The sequence below is a fragment of the Montipora foliosa genome, chromosome 13 (genome assembly GCF_036669935.1).
Source record: "Montipora foliosa isolate CH-2021 chromosome 13, ASM3666993v2, whole genome shotgun sequence".
Lineage (NCBI taxonomy): Eukaryota > Metazoa > Cnidaria > Anthozoa > Scleractinia > Acroporidae > Montipora > Montipora foliosa.
In genome coordinates, this window is record NC_090881.1 from 25,986,739 (window position 1) to 26,004,238 (window position 17,500).

Consider the following 17,500-nt stretch of genomic DNA (forward strand, 5'->3'; position numbering starts at 1 on the left):
GAAAGTTTTGGCATAGAAAACTTCAACGTGAACGAAAACGTAGCTTTAAAACATGCACTATCGTTGGTTTTTCGCGATTTTTTTATCTTGACCACATGGTACAATATGTGCAGTGTACCCTATAACCGGATTGGTACGAAAGGCGGTGAAGTAAAAACAGAAAATAAAAGAGTCGCTTCTTCTAGGCTCACTTTGTCATGAAAACCTTTCATTTGATTGTTTCACGTTGTTTAGTAGAGTACGGTTAAGAAGGGACTGTAAACATTTATTCACCGAAGTGGAGGTGAATAGCGGTGGATATTTACCGAACCGCGAAGTGACGAGGTAAATATTCGCCACTTTCACAGACACTGAGGTGAATAGTTGTTTTAGTATATGCAACGCAAGTTGAAAGATCAGCTGAGTTTATCGATAAATACCGGCAAAGCGAAACGAGAAGCCATTTTGTGTTTCTCCGCTTGCTCAGAGATGAGGAGCAAGGATTCAATTGCGTGGTATTATCGGAACCTTGAGACGGGCACTCAATAGGCCATTTCCGAGTTCATGTCTGCCTCCTCTTCAAAGCGAGTCTAAGTTCGAAGTTTTTGTGATGGTAGTTACATCTACTTTACTTAAGAAATAGAAATCATGTACCGTGTTTCTATCGAGTTGTAGAAACGCGAGTGAAAGTTTGGGAGAACGAGAAATGCTGTGGAGACACGAGCCGCAGGCGAGTGTTTCCACAGCTTTTTCGAGTTCTCCCAAACAGAAAACAACGCGTCGAGAAAGAGGAAAACAACTTGTTAACTCTAATTATCAAAATGTAAATTCCCTTTGCTCGCGCCATCATTACGTCAACAGCTGGTGCTAGTTCTGTGTCTCCATCGAGTTATAGAAACACGATTTTTAACCAATCAGCGCGCGTATTTTCTTGGGACTGTTTTCCAAATATGAATGAAAACTAATTTTCATGAGAAAAACTTCGCACTTAGACTCGGTTTGAAGAAGAGGCAGACATGAACTCGGAAGTAGCTATTGCAGGCGTGTTTCCAGGGTCTTGCAATCCTTCCGTTTTACCGCGGAAAATTAACAAGGGATTGAGGCTTTTCGGTCGTTTGTTTTGAACCCTTTCATTCCCATGCAAGCTCAAATCTTTCACTCTCCCAACTAATATCATAGAGTTCTTTGTTGAGTAGTCATGAGAATTTGGTGTTATACTAAGATGACACTTCTAATACTGATGATAATGATCTTCATTCTCAATACCTGTCTGGCTGACATTTCATTGACATTGTGAAGAGAATTTACATATCGATCACTCTGTCATCCACGTTAACTGAAAATGACAGGATGCTGCTTGTCTTAAAAACCGTGAAATCCTTTTTGCCCTTCTAATTTCTCTGTTTTTAGAAAAGCAATTGTTCGATGATAATTTAATGTCGCGCAACTTCTAAAAAGAGAGAGAAGTTCGAATAAGAGATCTTTCATGTTTTTATGACGTTTCCCGTTTTCACGGAAACGCAAGGCTAAATATCTCTAATCTCTACTTGCCTCAGCTAGAGATGAAAATGGAGGGAATAATTCCCTTTGATTAGTATGAATTTTCGATTTACTTTTAATAATTTCTTACTAACCGAGCGCGAGGGCCGTACTGGGAAATATTGACCCGAGGTCGTGGCAGTGAGCGCAGCGAGGTCCGTACAAAAACGACAGAGGGCCAATATTCCCCAGTACGGCTCGAGCTAGCTCGGTTAGTAAGTAGTTTATTATATGGCTTTTTAATTACATTTTGCTTTGTTTTTGCAAACCCGTAATCGGCCCGTGGGCATTACGGGAGAATAATGCCCTACAATTCAGTCACAATTAGCCAATCAGAGCGCGCGTTATATCGGCTACAAACACAAGCCATATAATAATATGTAATAAAATTTAGTAAAAAAATTCTTAGAGAGATTATGAAAATGTTGTTTAAACGTTCTGACGTTCTGATGTTTACAAACCGTCCGAACGTTTACGTCGTTTCCACTTCAGGGCATTTGTCAATTATGTCAGTGAACATAAATTTATTTTTTGTTTTGCTTTTCTCGTGAGGTTTATTTTTATTTCGGTGTAAATTGATTTACTCTTTTTACTCTCCTTACGTGCCATGATATGAAGTAAACTGAATCAATATTGTGAGACGTATTTGTGTGTTGATCTAACCATCCTTGGGCCGGAATTTGACTTACATTAGAGTGTCTGGTTATACAAGTTGATTGTCGTAAGCCATTTCCTTGCTCTTGTTTCAGTTCTACTTAGTTCACAAACCTTCCTCGACCATTCAGAGATAGAGGGTAAACAATTGTGACCTACTCACACATGTTCTCCGCTTTTCTTGATATCTCTGATTACGATTATAGTCCGCCGTTGTTCCATTCTCGGCTGTGAGTGGTCGTGTTATAAAATGATCACATGGGTGGGTGAGAGGTTTACGACAATCATTTTAAAACAGTACTCAGTACTCTCTGTTTGATCTACAGTGAGGATCCACTCTTAGAGCTCAGGGATCCTTTGTTCCATTTCTCCTGTAATTAGCAACTCTGATTCACCGAAGTGGACGTGGCAAGTGGCACTGAGGTGAAAAGTTGTTTTAGTATACACTAAAACAGTGAGGTAATATAGCACAAAAAGATGATTTTAATTCATTTATTTCTGCAAAGATTACAACATTTTCGGGCGCAAATTCCGCGCGGATTGCTTGGAGGTGAATAGTTAACAATTATTCTACGAGGGCGCGCTGGATATGAAATGATATATATAACCAACGAGTCGCGTAGCGCCGAGTTGGTTATGATCATTTCATATCCAGCAAGCCCGAGTATAATAATTGTTTTATTAAAACCCCAACATCACAACTCTTTTATGTTGAATTTATTTGGCCATTTTTTCTCGGAGCCGCAAAACTGTGTATTTGCTGCTGTGTTCTGTGACCATATTTGGTAGTGCAGGTATATGAGCTGATAACCTGTGTCCGGCGAGCCAATGAAAATGCTGGAAATGTGATATCCGTAGTTCAGTTTTTAATAACAAAGGATATCCGGAGTTTGAGTAGCCAATCAGCGCGCTTGTTCAACGCTATCCACTGTTTTGGTATATACTAATTATATATATCCGTTATACACAAATCCGTTTATCTTTTTTTTTTTATTGCGAAATATTAAAACGTTACGCAGATGTATATTTGATTAGAGTTAGTAAAGATAGAACAAGCTTATTGTCTTTTTTAAGTCTTAAAAGTTTGACAAACAAAAACTGAAATTGTCTATGAGATGGGAGCCGTTTTCAGTGACGATTTGATATCTTTTTGTTTGATGGAAAGAACAATTTTTATCACATACATGTGTTTTTGTATGTAATTCTGTTAACGGTACGGTGCTTATGTTAATAATAATAATAATAATAATAATAATATTAATAATAATAATAATAATAATAATTAATAATAATAATAATAATAATAATTTATTACTTATCTATATGAATATATTCAAATGCGCAATGTTATCTTGTCTTTCAGGCTTAGGGGAAATAATTATAGTGGCCCTAACCTCGAATATTCTTCTTTGCTATAATAAATCTTTTCAGTGGCGTTGCAAAGAGATTCTGCCGTTTCCAGTTTTCTTGCGGACTAAAAGTCGTTTGTCCAACGGGTGATCTAGTGTTGGCTAATTCCCGAGATGACGCTACAAAGGAGGAGCAAGGGTGGCACAGTCGGTTAGTGCGCGGCCTTGGTGCATAAGGTCTTGAGTTCGATCCCCGGATCTCACATCCTTGTTTCGACTTCTTTCCTTTCAGTGTAGCCTAAGCAGCTTTAAATACCCTTGAAACGGTGCACTGATGGAAAGAGGGGGGTAAAATGAGCGCACCGTCGGCTTCCTGGGAGAGTACTCTCGAGAGAGTAAAGGAACTTCCGACGTTAAATAACGTGTACCTTTACCTTACCTTTACAAACTGCTTTGCATTGAAAATGGGATGCATAACACTCCCATGCCTTTCACCAGCTTGCCTTTAGAACAAACGATTGCCAATTTTGTCTTCTTAATACACAACTCGTGCGGCCTTTTGGAAGCGAAATCGTAATCAGTTGAGGTAAAATACAAGTTTTATGGTGCTGAAAATTTGACTTTTATGGAATAAACAATTTTGAGCTTAGGAGCACTTTAAGATTTAGTGCAGATATCGAGAACTTTTATGGACATGCTTCCTTCACTATTAGAGTACATAAGTTTGTTGGGCATTATGCGAGAAAAAGATGCGCCAAGGATTCCCCAAGGAGGGAGGGAGCGTCTCCAGCGCCTTTTTTCATGCTTCTGCCCCCTCCCCCAAAATCATTAAAAATACGCTTGCCCTTCTTCTTCTCTCTCGGTAACTCGCTTCATGCGCTTAGCACGTGTGTTTATAAAGCTTTACGTTACCCATCAGTAACAATCCTCATCCCCTTCCAGGCCTCGATGTCTGCGTGCATTAAGCTGGTTCCTTTTCAGATAATCATCTAAGACCGTCATTGGATTTTGCGGCTTTACAAAGTGATAAAGGTCCCCGCTTGCTGTTGATAATTCCCACAGTTGGAATCTTGGTTTTCGAATCTTCAATCGGTAGTACAGTTCTTTTATGCTGCTATTTATTTCAACTTCCGCCATGCGAACTTCTTTTATTGCGCTGCCTGAGTTTTTGAGAAGCGATCGCAACAGCGCGCATGCACCCCCTGAAGTAATCAGATTGAAACCTATCTTAAGTACTTTAAGGGTGTCATTGAATTCCAGACTCTTTGCGATCTTTTCCATTCCCCGATCTGTAATGCGGTTGTTATTTAAGTTAAGTACCATAAGCTTTCCGTTGTGTTCTATTGATGAAGCAATGCATTTTGCGCCTTCGTGATCAATCTCATTCCAACACAAATCTAGCTTTTCCAATGTCCGGTTTTCATTCAATCCAACACAGAATGTTTTGACTCCTTGGTCGCCAAGTCGATTCCATCCTAAGTTTAATTCACGCAAAGAACTATGCAGCGCAACCATTTCGCCCAAATACTCTCCTCCAGTGATTCCTAAGGAGTTGTGACTTACGTCTAGTGAGGTAAGAGAATCCTCTGTCTGCAAAACGCTACTAAAGAATTGAATATCCTCGTCTGTTAACTGATTCCTAGAAATATCAATTCTTAGCAAACTGTCGTTCACAGTTAACATGTTTCCAAGTGCTTCAGCGCCATCTTTTCCAATCTTATTTTCGGACAGACTGACGTTCACGATATTACCGTTTACCTCGAGTAGCTTCGCGACAGCGATTGCCCCTTTGTCTTGAATATCATTCAGAGAAATATCCATTCTCTTGACTGAGGCATTTCGCGCCAATGCCTCGGCCACAGCTACAGCGCCCGTGGGACCTACCCCAAGATTTCTCATTATCAGTTCGGAATCCCCGGATGTTATCCTGTCGAGGAAGTATGTCATCGCTAGTGGCGGAATGCCGAGTTGTTCGCAACTTTGTAGAAACGATTCCCTGAGCGACAAATCGTGTATTTGACAAGCGTCTTGAACATCTTGATGTCTGTCTTTCCCGTCGAGTCGATGAATGATTTTGGTGTTCTTGAGAGTTGTGTTTTCCGCAATCAGTGCTTCGTTCTTGAGTTCTGCGTCATATGCATCCAATATGCGATTGAGATGAATTAATAAGTTGGTCTCTGACACTGCTCGACTCTGCGGAAAAACATAAACCTCTTGAGCCCAACGTTTCGACTTTTTCCCAAATGATACTCGTGGTAAAATACTGAAAAATGGATGTTTGCTCTTTGGAGCTCTTGACGACCGTCGCATTTTAGTAGCAACAAGACGCCTACAAGGGCGTATCCGTGGAATGCGCAAACAGTTAACACAAATTGTCCAGTTACAGTCAACTTCAAGTACAGGTAGACTTCGGAAAAGGGCGAAAGATTACCAGAAAGATACATCTGTAATATAACTTAAAGTTTTTTGTTGTAAAAACTCATTACTAATGTTACTAAATTTGCAAATGCAAACAACGAAGCCCTATTAGCAGGTTACCAGGATACGGGATCTTTTATTTATTTATTTTTTGGAAGGAGACTTTATTCAAATCCTACAGTTTTACTTGCTTCGTTAACTCCTTTCATCCAAAAATTACAGGATCAGCCTTAAATCATGCGAAAAGCTTATTACAAATCACAGTTCAACAACTTATCATCCTGGGTCAGTTGTTCAGAAACTGGGTTTTAAAACGAGTTTTATCCTCTACTCCCAAATGCTGTTCAAGGCTGATATTCAGTAAAACTTTACATTAGAAGAAGTCAATCTTGAAAAACAAAAATAAGCAAAGGAAACTGTGACCAAAAAGTTGAAAACATGAAACAAAAATTTACGCTAATCCTGGATTAAGGTAATTGGCTTTCGAACAACCGGGCCCTGTAATCGACGTCTGGTTCTGTAATCCTGGTTTAGTTCCTTGCAAACTGTATAAATTTGCCGTGGCGAAGACAAGAAGACAACATCCGTGCTCTATTTCTCTGAATGCTCAAAAATTCCGTAATTGCGTGTTCTATAGTCCAGTCCAAAGTTCTAATTTTACAATTCCATAATCTTGATTTCAGTAACTTGGTACCAAACTTTCAACAATAACTTGAAATCTCGTTAAGAAAAATCATTAAATCCAGTAGTCCAGTCCGGATTGAGATCGCCAAAACTCTCTCTATCATCGATTCAAAACTCAACAAAAGCTACAAGTAGTAAATAGTTCTCAGAAACTACAACAGTTCGTCCTGATTCTACACTCGAGCTGAACAAAAAACCCAAAAAACTCTCGTCATCGTTTCTCGAGAGAACAGACAAACAGCCGAAACTGTTCCGTGCCTGCCCCTTACGGCACTGAAAAAGTACCGTACGTTGTACAATAGTACTTGACCGTAGCCCTTGGCCAAGAAACTAATCTTAGCCAAAAGCCCGAGAAGCGATCAGGATACGGGGTAATTAGGTAAAAAAAATTGTGGGGATACGGGATTTTTAGTCTGGAGGTGGGGGGGGGGGGGGGGGGGAATTGAGGAGATACGGGATATTTTTTAAACTAAGAACGCATTGCGTGTGGTAGTGCAGTAACTTGACAGTGTTTTTTTCCATAACTGTCAACTGAGCTGCGTTTTGTTTTTTCCAGGAGATTCAAGTCCTTGCACAATATGTAGCTCTAATAGTACACGACATTGTTTGGTATCGTAAATCATTACGGTGCCATGGTAGACATCTTTGCTATATACCCTCTAAGAAGACATGTGGTTCAGTAAAATACTAAGCCCAGAACGATTGAAGAAAATAACAGGAAATCGAGAAACATTTGACTTCAAAGCTGACATGTTGCTCATTCACAACTTCTTTTTCACCACAAGCTTAAGCGTGTACTCTGCGCTTCTGACACCTTTCCAAGACCAATGTTACTAAATTTTTCCCTTTCCAGCGGGGTTAGTATCTGGATGGGGAACGTCAAAATATGCGACTTTTGCTGTCAGGAACATACGCCCAAAAATTATATTTTAACGCTCAAAAATGCGAACAAAGCAAGGTACAGATTTTGCTAGCCTGCTTTATGCAAAACAAATATTGACGAAAAAGTAAATAAATATTAATATGTAGTTTTTAAGGAGAGCAGAAGGAACTTTTAGGAAGTGTCGATCGAGAATAAAACAATTTGCCATCAGCGAAAAACATTTCGGGAGATTTTTGTTACGTTCCATCAGAGTTCAATTTTTCTATCGTACTTTTGGTCATACAAGTAAAATCGCAAAATCGAAAGTGACATCGATTTTAGCGGCCGCCTGTGATCAAGTTATACCTTGCGTGTTTACTGACAACTCACGAAACCAAGGATGCATCTGTGACAAAATGACAGCATAACACCTGGTTTTTGTTAGTGCATTTTTTTTTCTTTCAAGTTCGACAAGATCTATGTGCGAATTTAACGTAAAGATCACAATCGTTGATGCTAGTCCAATTGTCAGCTGAAGTTAAGCTCCTCTGAATGAGGTTAGTACTTGGATGGGGGACGGCTGCGAAGTCCCCGTGACGGCGATAGCTAATTTCTTTTTTTTAAAACTTGATTTCATTTTTTATCTTGTTTGGCCGTTGAAAGCTATTTTCTTATTTTCTTTCCACCTCAAAACGGCGAACAAACTGTTTCCCAAGAAATATTGGAGTACGTATTCGTTCTATGCAAAATGCTTCTAATGAAGTATTCGTTCTATGCAAAATAATAATGTTCACAGTGGAACACACAAGTACGAAGCAAGATCTAGAAATAACGTAGAAAATTCTCCTTACCTTTAAAGCTTGCCTTTCTCAAAGAAAAAGCATCTATCCACTTTATCGAATAGTTTAATACTGAAACAATCATGGCGGGCGGAAAGATTCTATTATAAACGTTTGCTTTCACCAATTTGAAGGAAGTGTGTCACGGTGGCCGAGTGGTCTAACGCGCTAGCAGAGAAGAATCGTGATGGCTTGGGAAGTATAGGAGTTCTCCTTGGGGCAGGGAAGTTTGGAAATACTGGAGGGAATATAAGTCAGTCCACCCGAATGGAGATTTATTCAATATCCGTGGGGTATGCACATTTGTGACTACCAACACAAAAAAGACACCAGTCCGGTTTTAAGACGTGGATGCCTTCGGCATTCCACGTAATAACAAATTGTTTTCTTCGCAAACTGTCTTATCGCGATTTCACAATGCCTGACTTCCGAAAAGTAGTATCAAGCCTACGGTACTGAACGAGTCTCCATAGCTCGTAATGAACAAGTTTCTCCCTAAAATTTATCAGAACGGCTTCCGTTCATCAAAACACGTAATATTTCTCAAGGTTTTCCATTCATCAACAAATCGATAGATACGCTGTGACACTCGTTTCACAACTTTTGAGAAATTTGAGAATACGGAATTAAAGGAGAGGCCAAAAGGCCTCGACTTAACTAATCAGTCACTCACGCACGAAACAGATGTCTACTTTCCATCATTTTTCGAAATTTGATACAACAGTACATGTACAATATGATAACGTAAATGTGTCGTGATCAAACATTAAATACTACAATTAAACTGGGTTTTGGATCAAATAGTAAATGAAAACTGGTCCTCGAACTGGAGAGGTATGTGTTAATGTGATAACTTTGGATCTTAAGAACATAGTTCCAAAGGTTATTTAACGTGAATCTTGCGACATCATGTTTGTTTGTTTGATGAAATCAACTGAAGCGAGCTAAAATTAGCTTGACATTGATTCAAAGCCAAGCGACAAAATAGCTTGAACGCTCGGTCAACTGTACCTTGAATAAACCGAAAGCGTGACAATCAAAAAGTCTTCAACTAAATTACGTAAACTGTATCAGTAACTATCCGCTTAAATTAAAGAAGTGCGTACACGTTTGATCCACTTCACTATACAGTGGGAAAAGATTATCAGAAAGCCACACCACAGTATTTGTTATCTTTCGAATTTGGTTGCTTTAAAATATTCTATATCAATTAGAAAATACAACCAGACTAAGTTAGCACTTTCGTCCCTTCAAATGGGATATCCAGAACCGGCGCTTTGAAGTAAACAGTTTGTAGAAACACTCAAAGAAACCGGCTTGATCAGAGACCATCCTAGGGCTAGACACACCCCTTTTCACGTTTCCATTTCCTATTTTTTTGTTAACTTAAAGTTCAAACATCGTAATTCGGGTAATTGGTTTTGTTTTGACAGTTTTAGGACAAAGCAATTTGGGCAAATATCAAGCGTGCTTACTTGAGGATGTTAACGGATACACACTCACCTTTGCTGATCTTGCACGCTTAGGGACAGGTCTTTCTCTCGCGGAAAATTTGCGAATCTCAGTGATTATGGAGGAGGCAGTGTGGCCCAGTGGGGAGGAGGCAGTGTGGCCCAGTGGTTAGGGCGCTTGCCTTGAGATCCGGAGATCCCGGGTTCAAGACCCGCTCTGACCACTCGTTGAATTTGATCCTGGTAGTCCCTGGTTCAACTTCCCAGCTGCACTTGTAAATAGCCAACTGGTTTGCCTCCGGCCAGTTGGGATTCTTAACAGTTGTAGTTGTTGTGTTCTGTTGTTTCGTTGATTCATTGGCCCTGAAAAGCCCCTATGGGGAGAGGTCAATTAAGTATGTATGTATGTATGCCAGCCATTGTACAATGGAGCGTGCCCCTAAAAGACAGCCTTTCAAAGAGCCTCGGATGCCCATTTGGATATCATCAAACGTCACTGAAGTAATTTCCGTTTGACCGAATCGAATGTGATCTCATCTTTCACTTATCATGTCACGAGGAAGTTACTGAGAAATAGAGTTTACGGCGTTCCCAAGTTCGTATTGAATTTGTATTCTTGTTAATCCTCGTATAGCAAAATGTCGCCACACGTAAGTAACTAGCTCGTCACGGCCTTGTTGAAGATGACCTATTTAAGAACCTAGATAGACTAAATTTCTGTTAATTACCGTTTGTGTAAGAACCTGCTTAGTCTAAATTTCAAAATGAAAAGTTCTTAATCGCAGGGTTTTATTGTAGAAGATGTCGCGATTTGAATCATTAATGCCATACCAATACGTTTTCTAGCTTGAGATCTCTGTGGACGATTCCCTTTTTGTGTATGTAATCCACAGCATGAGTGATCTGTTTCGCCCATCGACAAACTTCTCCGACGACTGCAGGATTTCTAGCTTTCCCAGGACAGCGTTCAGGATTCCCAAAAATTCGTTCCCTCAGGTTATCTTTGCACTCTTCCATGAGTAAAACCACTGTCTTTGTGCCATTATTATTCAGCAGCGATGTTCCATAGAACTTTACTATGAAAGGGTGGTCCAATTTCCTGATATGAAACTAAGTGAAATAAGGGCATTTTAAGGCCCATCTTCAACCGACAGGATTTTCGACCGTTTGTTTTTGTACTGAAAATTTCGCATTGCTTATCGTAGCGATCTGATTGGATGAAATTCAGCTTTGGCGGGATTTTCATATATGAAAATTGTTTCTACGGCACGCAATGCCTTAAGGGTGACCGTTGGCCTTTGAGTGTTATGTTGAGGGGATGTCAAAGTGCACCTAAATTCAAACATTTTTTCGTCCACAATATTAATCTTCCCACCAAAAGAAAACATGTTTTACCATTCTCACCTTAAAACTGAGCTTTTTATCTCCCGGGCAAGACGCGCAAAGTTATCAAAACTAGCAGCAGTTTGGACCCACGACCGTGATGTGAGAGCCATGGGTCTATTCTCGATGTTACGTCACAAATCGCTTCGCAATGCAAAATTTCGTTGAAAACAGGAATGGAAAGCAGTTTGTGACATAAAATCGAGAGTAGACCCACTCCTCTCACGTCACGGTCGTGGGTCCAAATAACTGCTATTAGTATAAACACACAGTGCTAACTGATAATCCCGGGATTAAAAAAGGGAGAAAAACTAACACAAGCTAAAAAATAAGTTGAAACAATAATCGCTCTTATCTTCTCTTTTGTTACCATTTTCCCAGAATTTGCACCTTTGACCCTTCGCTTCAGACAGTCACCCTGCCGAGCAAATAACGAGGCCGAGGAAGATTTGCACGGAAACATGGATCAAACAAATACTTAACACCACAGTGAATTATCAAACAGGGACTGAATTTTCACCTAGAAATTTGACTTAAGCTTGTGAGGACAGTGTTCCTTCCTCCTCTGTCGACTGATAAATAGCAAGTTCTATTTCTAATATAATATGATTTCGTAGACGTATTGCTGTTATAGCTGGAATCATCCTTCCCCTGAAAACCGTATTGTAAATCGACGTCTAATGTGCATCGTTACTGAGTCAGGACGCGCTATCAATATCCCAATTTCATCAAAACTGGTGAAACTATATAAGCTTAAATAAGAAGGAAACTGCGAGGCCCTGTGAGCAAGGTATTTGTTGTCTCAGAAACAAATGCGCCAATCAAAATCAAGAACTTTAACATCCGGGTTCCTGCCAGTCCTGGAAACGCTACTCCCTCTTTTTTAAGGTAACACAGTCCCACAATGGACGCTTTACAAACTGTGCCTTCACGGAAACATTGACCATGTCTTAAATTCCTGATGTAATCAACGATAGAACTACACAAACTATCGACTTTCCGCGTGTAGCCTTTTTGTGAATCACCAACACGAAATGGCGACTGGTAAATCAAAAACTATTCACGAGATCGACGACATAGCGGAAATGTTTCAAGCGATGATGGCTCTTGACATCTCATGCAAAGGTTTGAAAACGTTAGATCAAATGAAAGCTAAAGTAAAAGAGGATTTGCACCAGTCACAAAGGGAAGCGAGTTGGACAGCTGGACAGGTCAGTATTCTAATAATATTCAATACCAGTTGAATACAACAAACCCGACGCCACTATACCCGCGCTATATATAGTAATGTGCCCGCTGATATTTCAAGCGCATGGCCAACTGGCCACTTGCGACATAACTCAAGATAGACAAATAAGTTCACTCAGAACACAACTCTGCACTGACTTCGTTTTAACACAAAGGTCACGAGGCTTTCAGACATAAAAAAGCTTGCAATGCACGGTTCAGATTTAGTTTGTCTCAGATTTCTTGAAGTTGCGAGGGCCTCATTGACAACTTTAGTGCAAAGACTTCAAACTAGGTCTATTATGTGTAATATCTATTTCAAGGCAGTATCCGATTGTATTTCTAACAAGAAAAGTCTTAGACACTAATATAAGAATACTTGATTACAATTTTGGGAATCACGACCTCGTAGTTTCAATCTGCAAATGGTCACACAATGAATCATACAAAATTTAACGTTCTGTCGGACAGTAGAGGGCTTGGTAATAGCGCGCGATTTTGAAAGTGTAGGAAAATGTTTAGCACTAAGAGGGTGATTAATACTGTGGAAAGGGGATCTGGAGGAGGTGGGTAGGGGGGGGGGGGTGGGGGCAGTTCTTTCCTTGAAAATTTTGAGTTAAGGGTATTTTCAGAGAACACTTTCATTGATTGAATACGAAGTAAAATACGGTAACTTTATCTTACCTGTTACGCTTTCCCTAAGGAACAGTGTTACGGCGAGAGAAGGCAAAATCCGTAACGCCATTGAGTGGTTCATAAGAGAAGAGCGACATGTCCACTGATGTCCATCTTTCAGAAGGCCAAACTCTGTTATAAAAACATCAATATCAACACCATTAGCTTTTGTATTTGTAGAACTGGGACTACGCTCCTCGTTTATATGCTATGAGTCTAAATCTATACTGTTTTACTTTTACAATGTGCCAAGTCGCTACCAGCACGAAGATTTTTGTTGCTGATAAAAGGTGCCCTCTTTATATTGAGCCTCCCATATACTGGTCACCGAAACTACACTTATTAGAAGGCATTTCAGTTCAAGATCATAAGATAGTTGCTCTAAATTTAACTGTCTTATGAGCATCAACCACTTTTAACTGAAATCAAAACTAGGTTTAGGATCAACTAAACTATTATTATTAACTATTTCCTTCCTTCAGGCCTTCTCCATTTTGTCTGAAGCCAAAGACGAAGATTCAAGGAAAAGACACATTTTAACGGATCTATACAATGATACAGAAACGTGCTTGGAAAAGATGGACGAAAAAATCCTTAAGTTACTGCAACAGAAAGAGAGCAACGTAGAAGAGAAGATGAAAAATCACAAACTGCAACTTGCTCGCAAGGAATACTTTCTTCTTGTTGCAGGTACCTAGTTACTAATAATTAAGGAAATTAAATGGTTGCAACCAGGCCTTCTTTATTGTGAAAATATCAAAACAATTGTCTTCTCTTCTAATACCCTTTAAGAAATTAAGAAAAAACAGAAGATAAAAGACAACATTTCAATGAGGACTATTTTGCACTTTTTGCGGCAGGAAAAACTAGTTGTAACCGAGAGATTCAATGTTAGCAGTAAAATATCAAATATGTTAACTGTTTTAAAAATCTGAAGGGGATCAAGTAATTTAACATTTACATGAACTGTAATTTGGCATCAAGTTACAAAAGGGTATTCATCGAAATAAGTCGTTTTTTACTGAATAACTTTTGAACTTACTCGCCTTTATTCTTTAACTGCAACTGAAAAATTTACTGCGAATCCTAGATCTATCTGTATTGATTTCAGATTAATCTAAATTCACATCTTATGAATGGATCATGTCTAAGAAAAGTTCTTTCTTAATGACCTTGCATTTACCAAGAGAGAACTTGAGTCAATTACTTAACCAATACTTTTAACTTTTGACTTTTCTGACTTATGAAACTGAATTAAGATCTGACAATAAACAACGGCAATAAAATATTCGGTAATAACATATAAAGAAAGTTATAAAACGACGTTTCGACCTTCAACTAACGCCATTATCACTTCAAAAAATAGATTCGCATTGCCTACATGTGGATAGTGCACGTGGTACACCCTGGAATTGTTGTGTTTGATATATAGGTGCTATATTTTCCTAGCAGTGTCAACTCGGCTGGATTTTTAGAGGGGAATAACGTTTTACTTTTTCTTCATTTCATTTCAATTCCATCTTGAGCTGCAAAATGTTGTATATATGGCAAATGCATAAAATATTGTATTGTATTGTTTCAGTGCATTATACGCAAGTATTGCTATTGTTAAAAATAGGCATTCAAAGGGTGGAGGTGGGCTAGATAAACTGAGAGAATATTTTGAATAACTGTGGCAACAGAATATCTGTAAAAAAAATAACTGAAATTGCAAATCACGGTTCACTTCATATGGTTAAAATTGTAAGCATGGTTTCAGTTGATTGGACTTTTGGTTTATGCTTAGTTTTGATGAAAAATTGGAAGTAATGTGGCAATTTAAGGGAACATGTATATACATAATATAATAATAAACAGTGAATCATAGTGTTGATTGTTACTGGAAACAGGAGCTCCTGCTGAGAATTGTTAAATCTAGTGGTTTGGAGAGGAGGATCTGTCACATAGTTGGAAGGAGTTTCAAAGTGTTGTTTCTGGAGGCTTTTAAAAAATAAAATTAAAAAACCCTTTTCACAAAGAAATCAATCTTGCAGAAAGTGGCCACAGCTGAACTGTACATAAAACCGATTACGTAGGATTTCAAACAATTAGTTTGGCGTCATTTTATAGATATAACCTTTAATATGTCAAGTATGGCGTTTCAACCGGACAACAAGTTCTGTTTACAGGCACTCAAGACAAAAATATCAATTTGTATATTTAGCTGAACAAGGAAATGGCAAATGTCACGCAAAATATCGCATCTTTTTTTGTCGTCATCGATTAAGAAACAAATTCTCATTGATTATTTCCCGCGAGGTAATTGATCGATTGTCTCATTATTTGTCCGTGATCCAGAGTGTTATTTCATGCTGGTATTATTTTGTCCAGAGAAAGGACAATTTTGAGGATCATTTGTTTGCAGATTCAATCTGCCATTTGCCTTCTGCAACCAAAAGCTTCGGTTTCACCCAGTTACTTTCCGGTTGATTTAAGCGGCTGTTAAATGACATGAGGATGTGAAAAGGATTTTCAGTTTGTTTGTTGCTCGCCTTTAACAAAAAGGCGGCTTCCGCTTCTCTATTTTTTATGAAGAAAAGTGGAGCGAAATCAACCGACACAGACTAGCCGATATACACCTTATTTCAAAATGGCCGCTGATTTATGTGCATACAAATTGGCCCTTGTTGCCCCGTTCAAGATAAAATATTCTTTTGAATTTTAAGCTTAAGAACGAGGCATCAAGGGCTAATTTGAATAAAAACAAAAGAATATTTAAATGGTAGCCATTTTGGAAAAAGGTGTATAATCTACGTGTTTACCAACCTCTTTCCCAGGGTCTATATTCTCTGCCTCCATTGAAGAGAGCCCCTTGGAACGAGGTTGCGTGTTTATCAATTAAATCCCATCGATAAAAGCAAAATTAAAGTAGTGTTGCCGAACGTACACTTCCATTCCATGACAAAAAGAATTCGACAGATGTGAAAACTAAGTCGGAATTTTTTTAATGTTTCGTTTATTCAAAAGAGCTCATCTTTTCTATCACTGGACAATGTTTTCTTTGCGCACAGCGTCGAAGGAATTTCAACACAAACAAGCTGATGAAATCTACATTTTTTGCTAATCGATTGCAATGATAAAGATGAAAATAGTTTTCTACTGTTTCTCTTTCCGTTGCGAAGAAATTAATGTTGAATGTGTTTCAATGCAGGCAGAGAAGTTGACCTGGGCCCGGTTGTTCGAAAGCCGATTAACTTAATCCAGGATTAGCGTAAACGTTTGTTTCATATTTTCAACTTTTTGGTGAAACGTTTTGCCGAATATCAGTTTTGAAATAATTTCCTTGGTTAATTTTTAATCTGGGATTAGCGTTAATCGGCTTTTGAACAACCGGGTATATCATGGTCGAGTGGTGACTTTTTTCTTGCTTATTTGACCTGCAAAATGTCTGTGGAATATGAGCTTGTGTGACGGTCTCCGTAGACGGGAAAAGAGTGATTTTTGATTTAAGACATTTAAGAATTGAAATGTGTCTGTTAATTTGACAATAACGTACTCAAACAGTTTTAATTCTCTTTTCGCCAAGACAATTAAGAAAGGAAAAAAGCGACAAGTGGGCCGCAAACAAACATCAATTGATATAATTCATAAAACCGTACATTACTTTTGTAATTCATGTACGCGCTGCAGGGCTACGAATCTTACACTCACACACTCACTCACTCAGACAGCCCAGATGACAATATGCGCTAAACACAAAATAAGAGTTGGTAAGAATGTAAATACTAGATAAAAACAATAGTTAATTAAAAACGTATTAAAGTGTTGAGAATGTTCTTTTAAACGAAGAGTTTCGCACAGATCACGGATGGAATCAGCCTGGGTGTTTATGCTCGGCTTAATTAAATAGTATTTCCTAAGATACTTTTTTTTTAATTTGACCGTTTTGAGCTCTCCTGGTTAAAAGAGGAACTTAAATCAACAGACTTGTATAGAGAAAGTACTTGAATTGTCTTTTCTCTTTTAGGCGAAACTAGTTCTGGAAAAAGCAGTTTGATAAATCTTATACTGGGGGATGAACTTCTTCCGCACTCGGTATTAAGTACAACCTCCACTATATGTGAACTAAAGTTTGGAAACGAACGCAAAATTGTGGCTCATTTTAAAGACAAGGATCCAGAGACGGGACTGGCGACAAAGGTCATTCCTTTACACAAAACTGATCCCGGAGCAGCATCTGACGAACAGAGCTACCTTCAGCAGATTTCGCCTTTTGTTCACGTGAAAAATGATCGCGAGAAGGGCTCAATGTACAAGAAGATTGAACTGTTCTGGCCTCACAGTCTACTACAGGTAGTTATTTCAGATACGTCCAGAAATGCGAGTAATTCATTCACGCGGATTTCGTAGAAGTAAATCAAAAAGCTTCTTGCCGTTTAACAGCGTTTCCCCATCATGCAT

At 38.8% G+C, this 17,500-nt stretch overlaps 3 protein-coding genes across 11 annotated transcripts in view; 2 read left to right on the forward strand and 1 right to left on the reverse strand.

Annotated features, from left to right (window-relative positions):
* The window catches only part of LOC137983060 (A disintegrin and metalloproteinase with thrombospondin motifs 16-like), a 41,340-nt gene extending 39,181 nt beyond the window's left edge, over window positions 1–2,159 (forward strand). For all 6 annotated transcript variants that reach the window (XM_068830232.1, XM_068830230.1, XM_068830234.1 and 3 more), the window contains one exon: window positions 1–2,159. This exon is cut by the window's left edge and continues 421 nt beyond it. The gene's annotated coding sequence lies outside the window, so the exon portion shown is untranslated.
* Window positions 2,160–4,119: 1,960 nt separating this feature from the next.
* Window positions 4,120–17,500, reverse strand: part of LOC137983066 (leucine-rich repeat-containing protein 74B-like) — a 35,572-nt gene continuing 22,191 nt past the window's right edge. For both annotated transcript variants that reach the window (XM_068830244.1, XM_068830243.1), the window contains exons 2-3: window positions 13,070–13,192; window positions 4,120–5,714 (exon numbers count right to left, since the gene is read on the reverse strand). In XM_068830244.1, coding sequence (XP_068686345.1) covers window positions 4,437–5,468 — 1,032 coding nt within the window. In that variant the 5' untranslated portion in view covers window positions 5,469–5,714; window positions 13,070–13,192 and the 3' untranslated portion in view covers window positions 4,120–4,436. The remainder of the gene's footprint in view (window positions 5,715–13,069; window positions 13,193–17,500) is intronic.
* Window positions 7,954–17,500, forward strand: part of LOC137983058 (dual serine/threonine and tyrosine protein kinase-like) — a 21,246-nt gene continuing 11,699 nt past the window's right edge. The window contains exons 1-4 of one of the 3 annotated variants that reach the window (XM_068830229.1): window positions 7,954–8,042; window positions 11,540–12,369; window positions 13,543–13,750; window positions 17,067–17,392. In XM_068830229.1, the coding sequence (XP_068686330.1) occupies window positions 12,193–12,369; window positions 13,543–13,750; window positions 17,067–17,392 (711 nt within the window). In that variant the 5' untranslated portion in view covers window positions 7,954–8,042; window positions 11,540–12,192. Of the gene's footprint in view, window positions 8,043–8,709; window positions 9,159–11,427; window positions 12,370–13,542; window positions 13,751–17,066; window positions 17,393–17,500 lie in introns of those variants that run through there. The other 2 variants (XM_068830227.1, XM_068830228.1) reach the window with 2 other exon arrangements.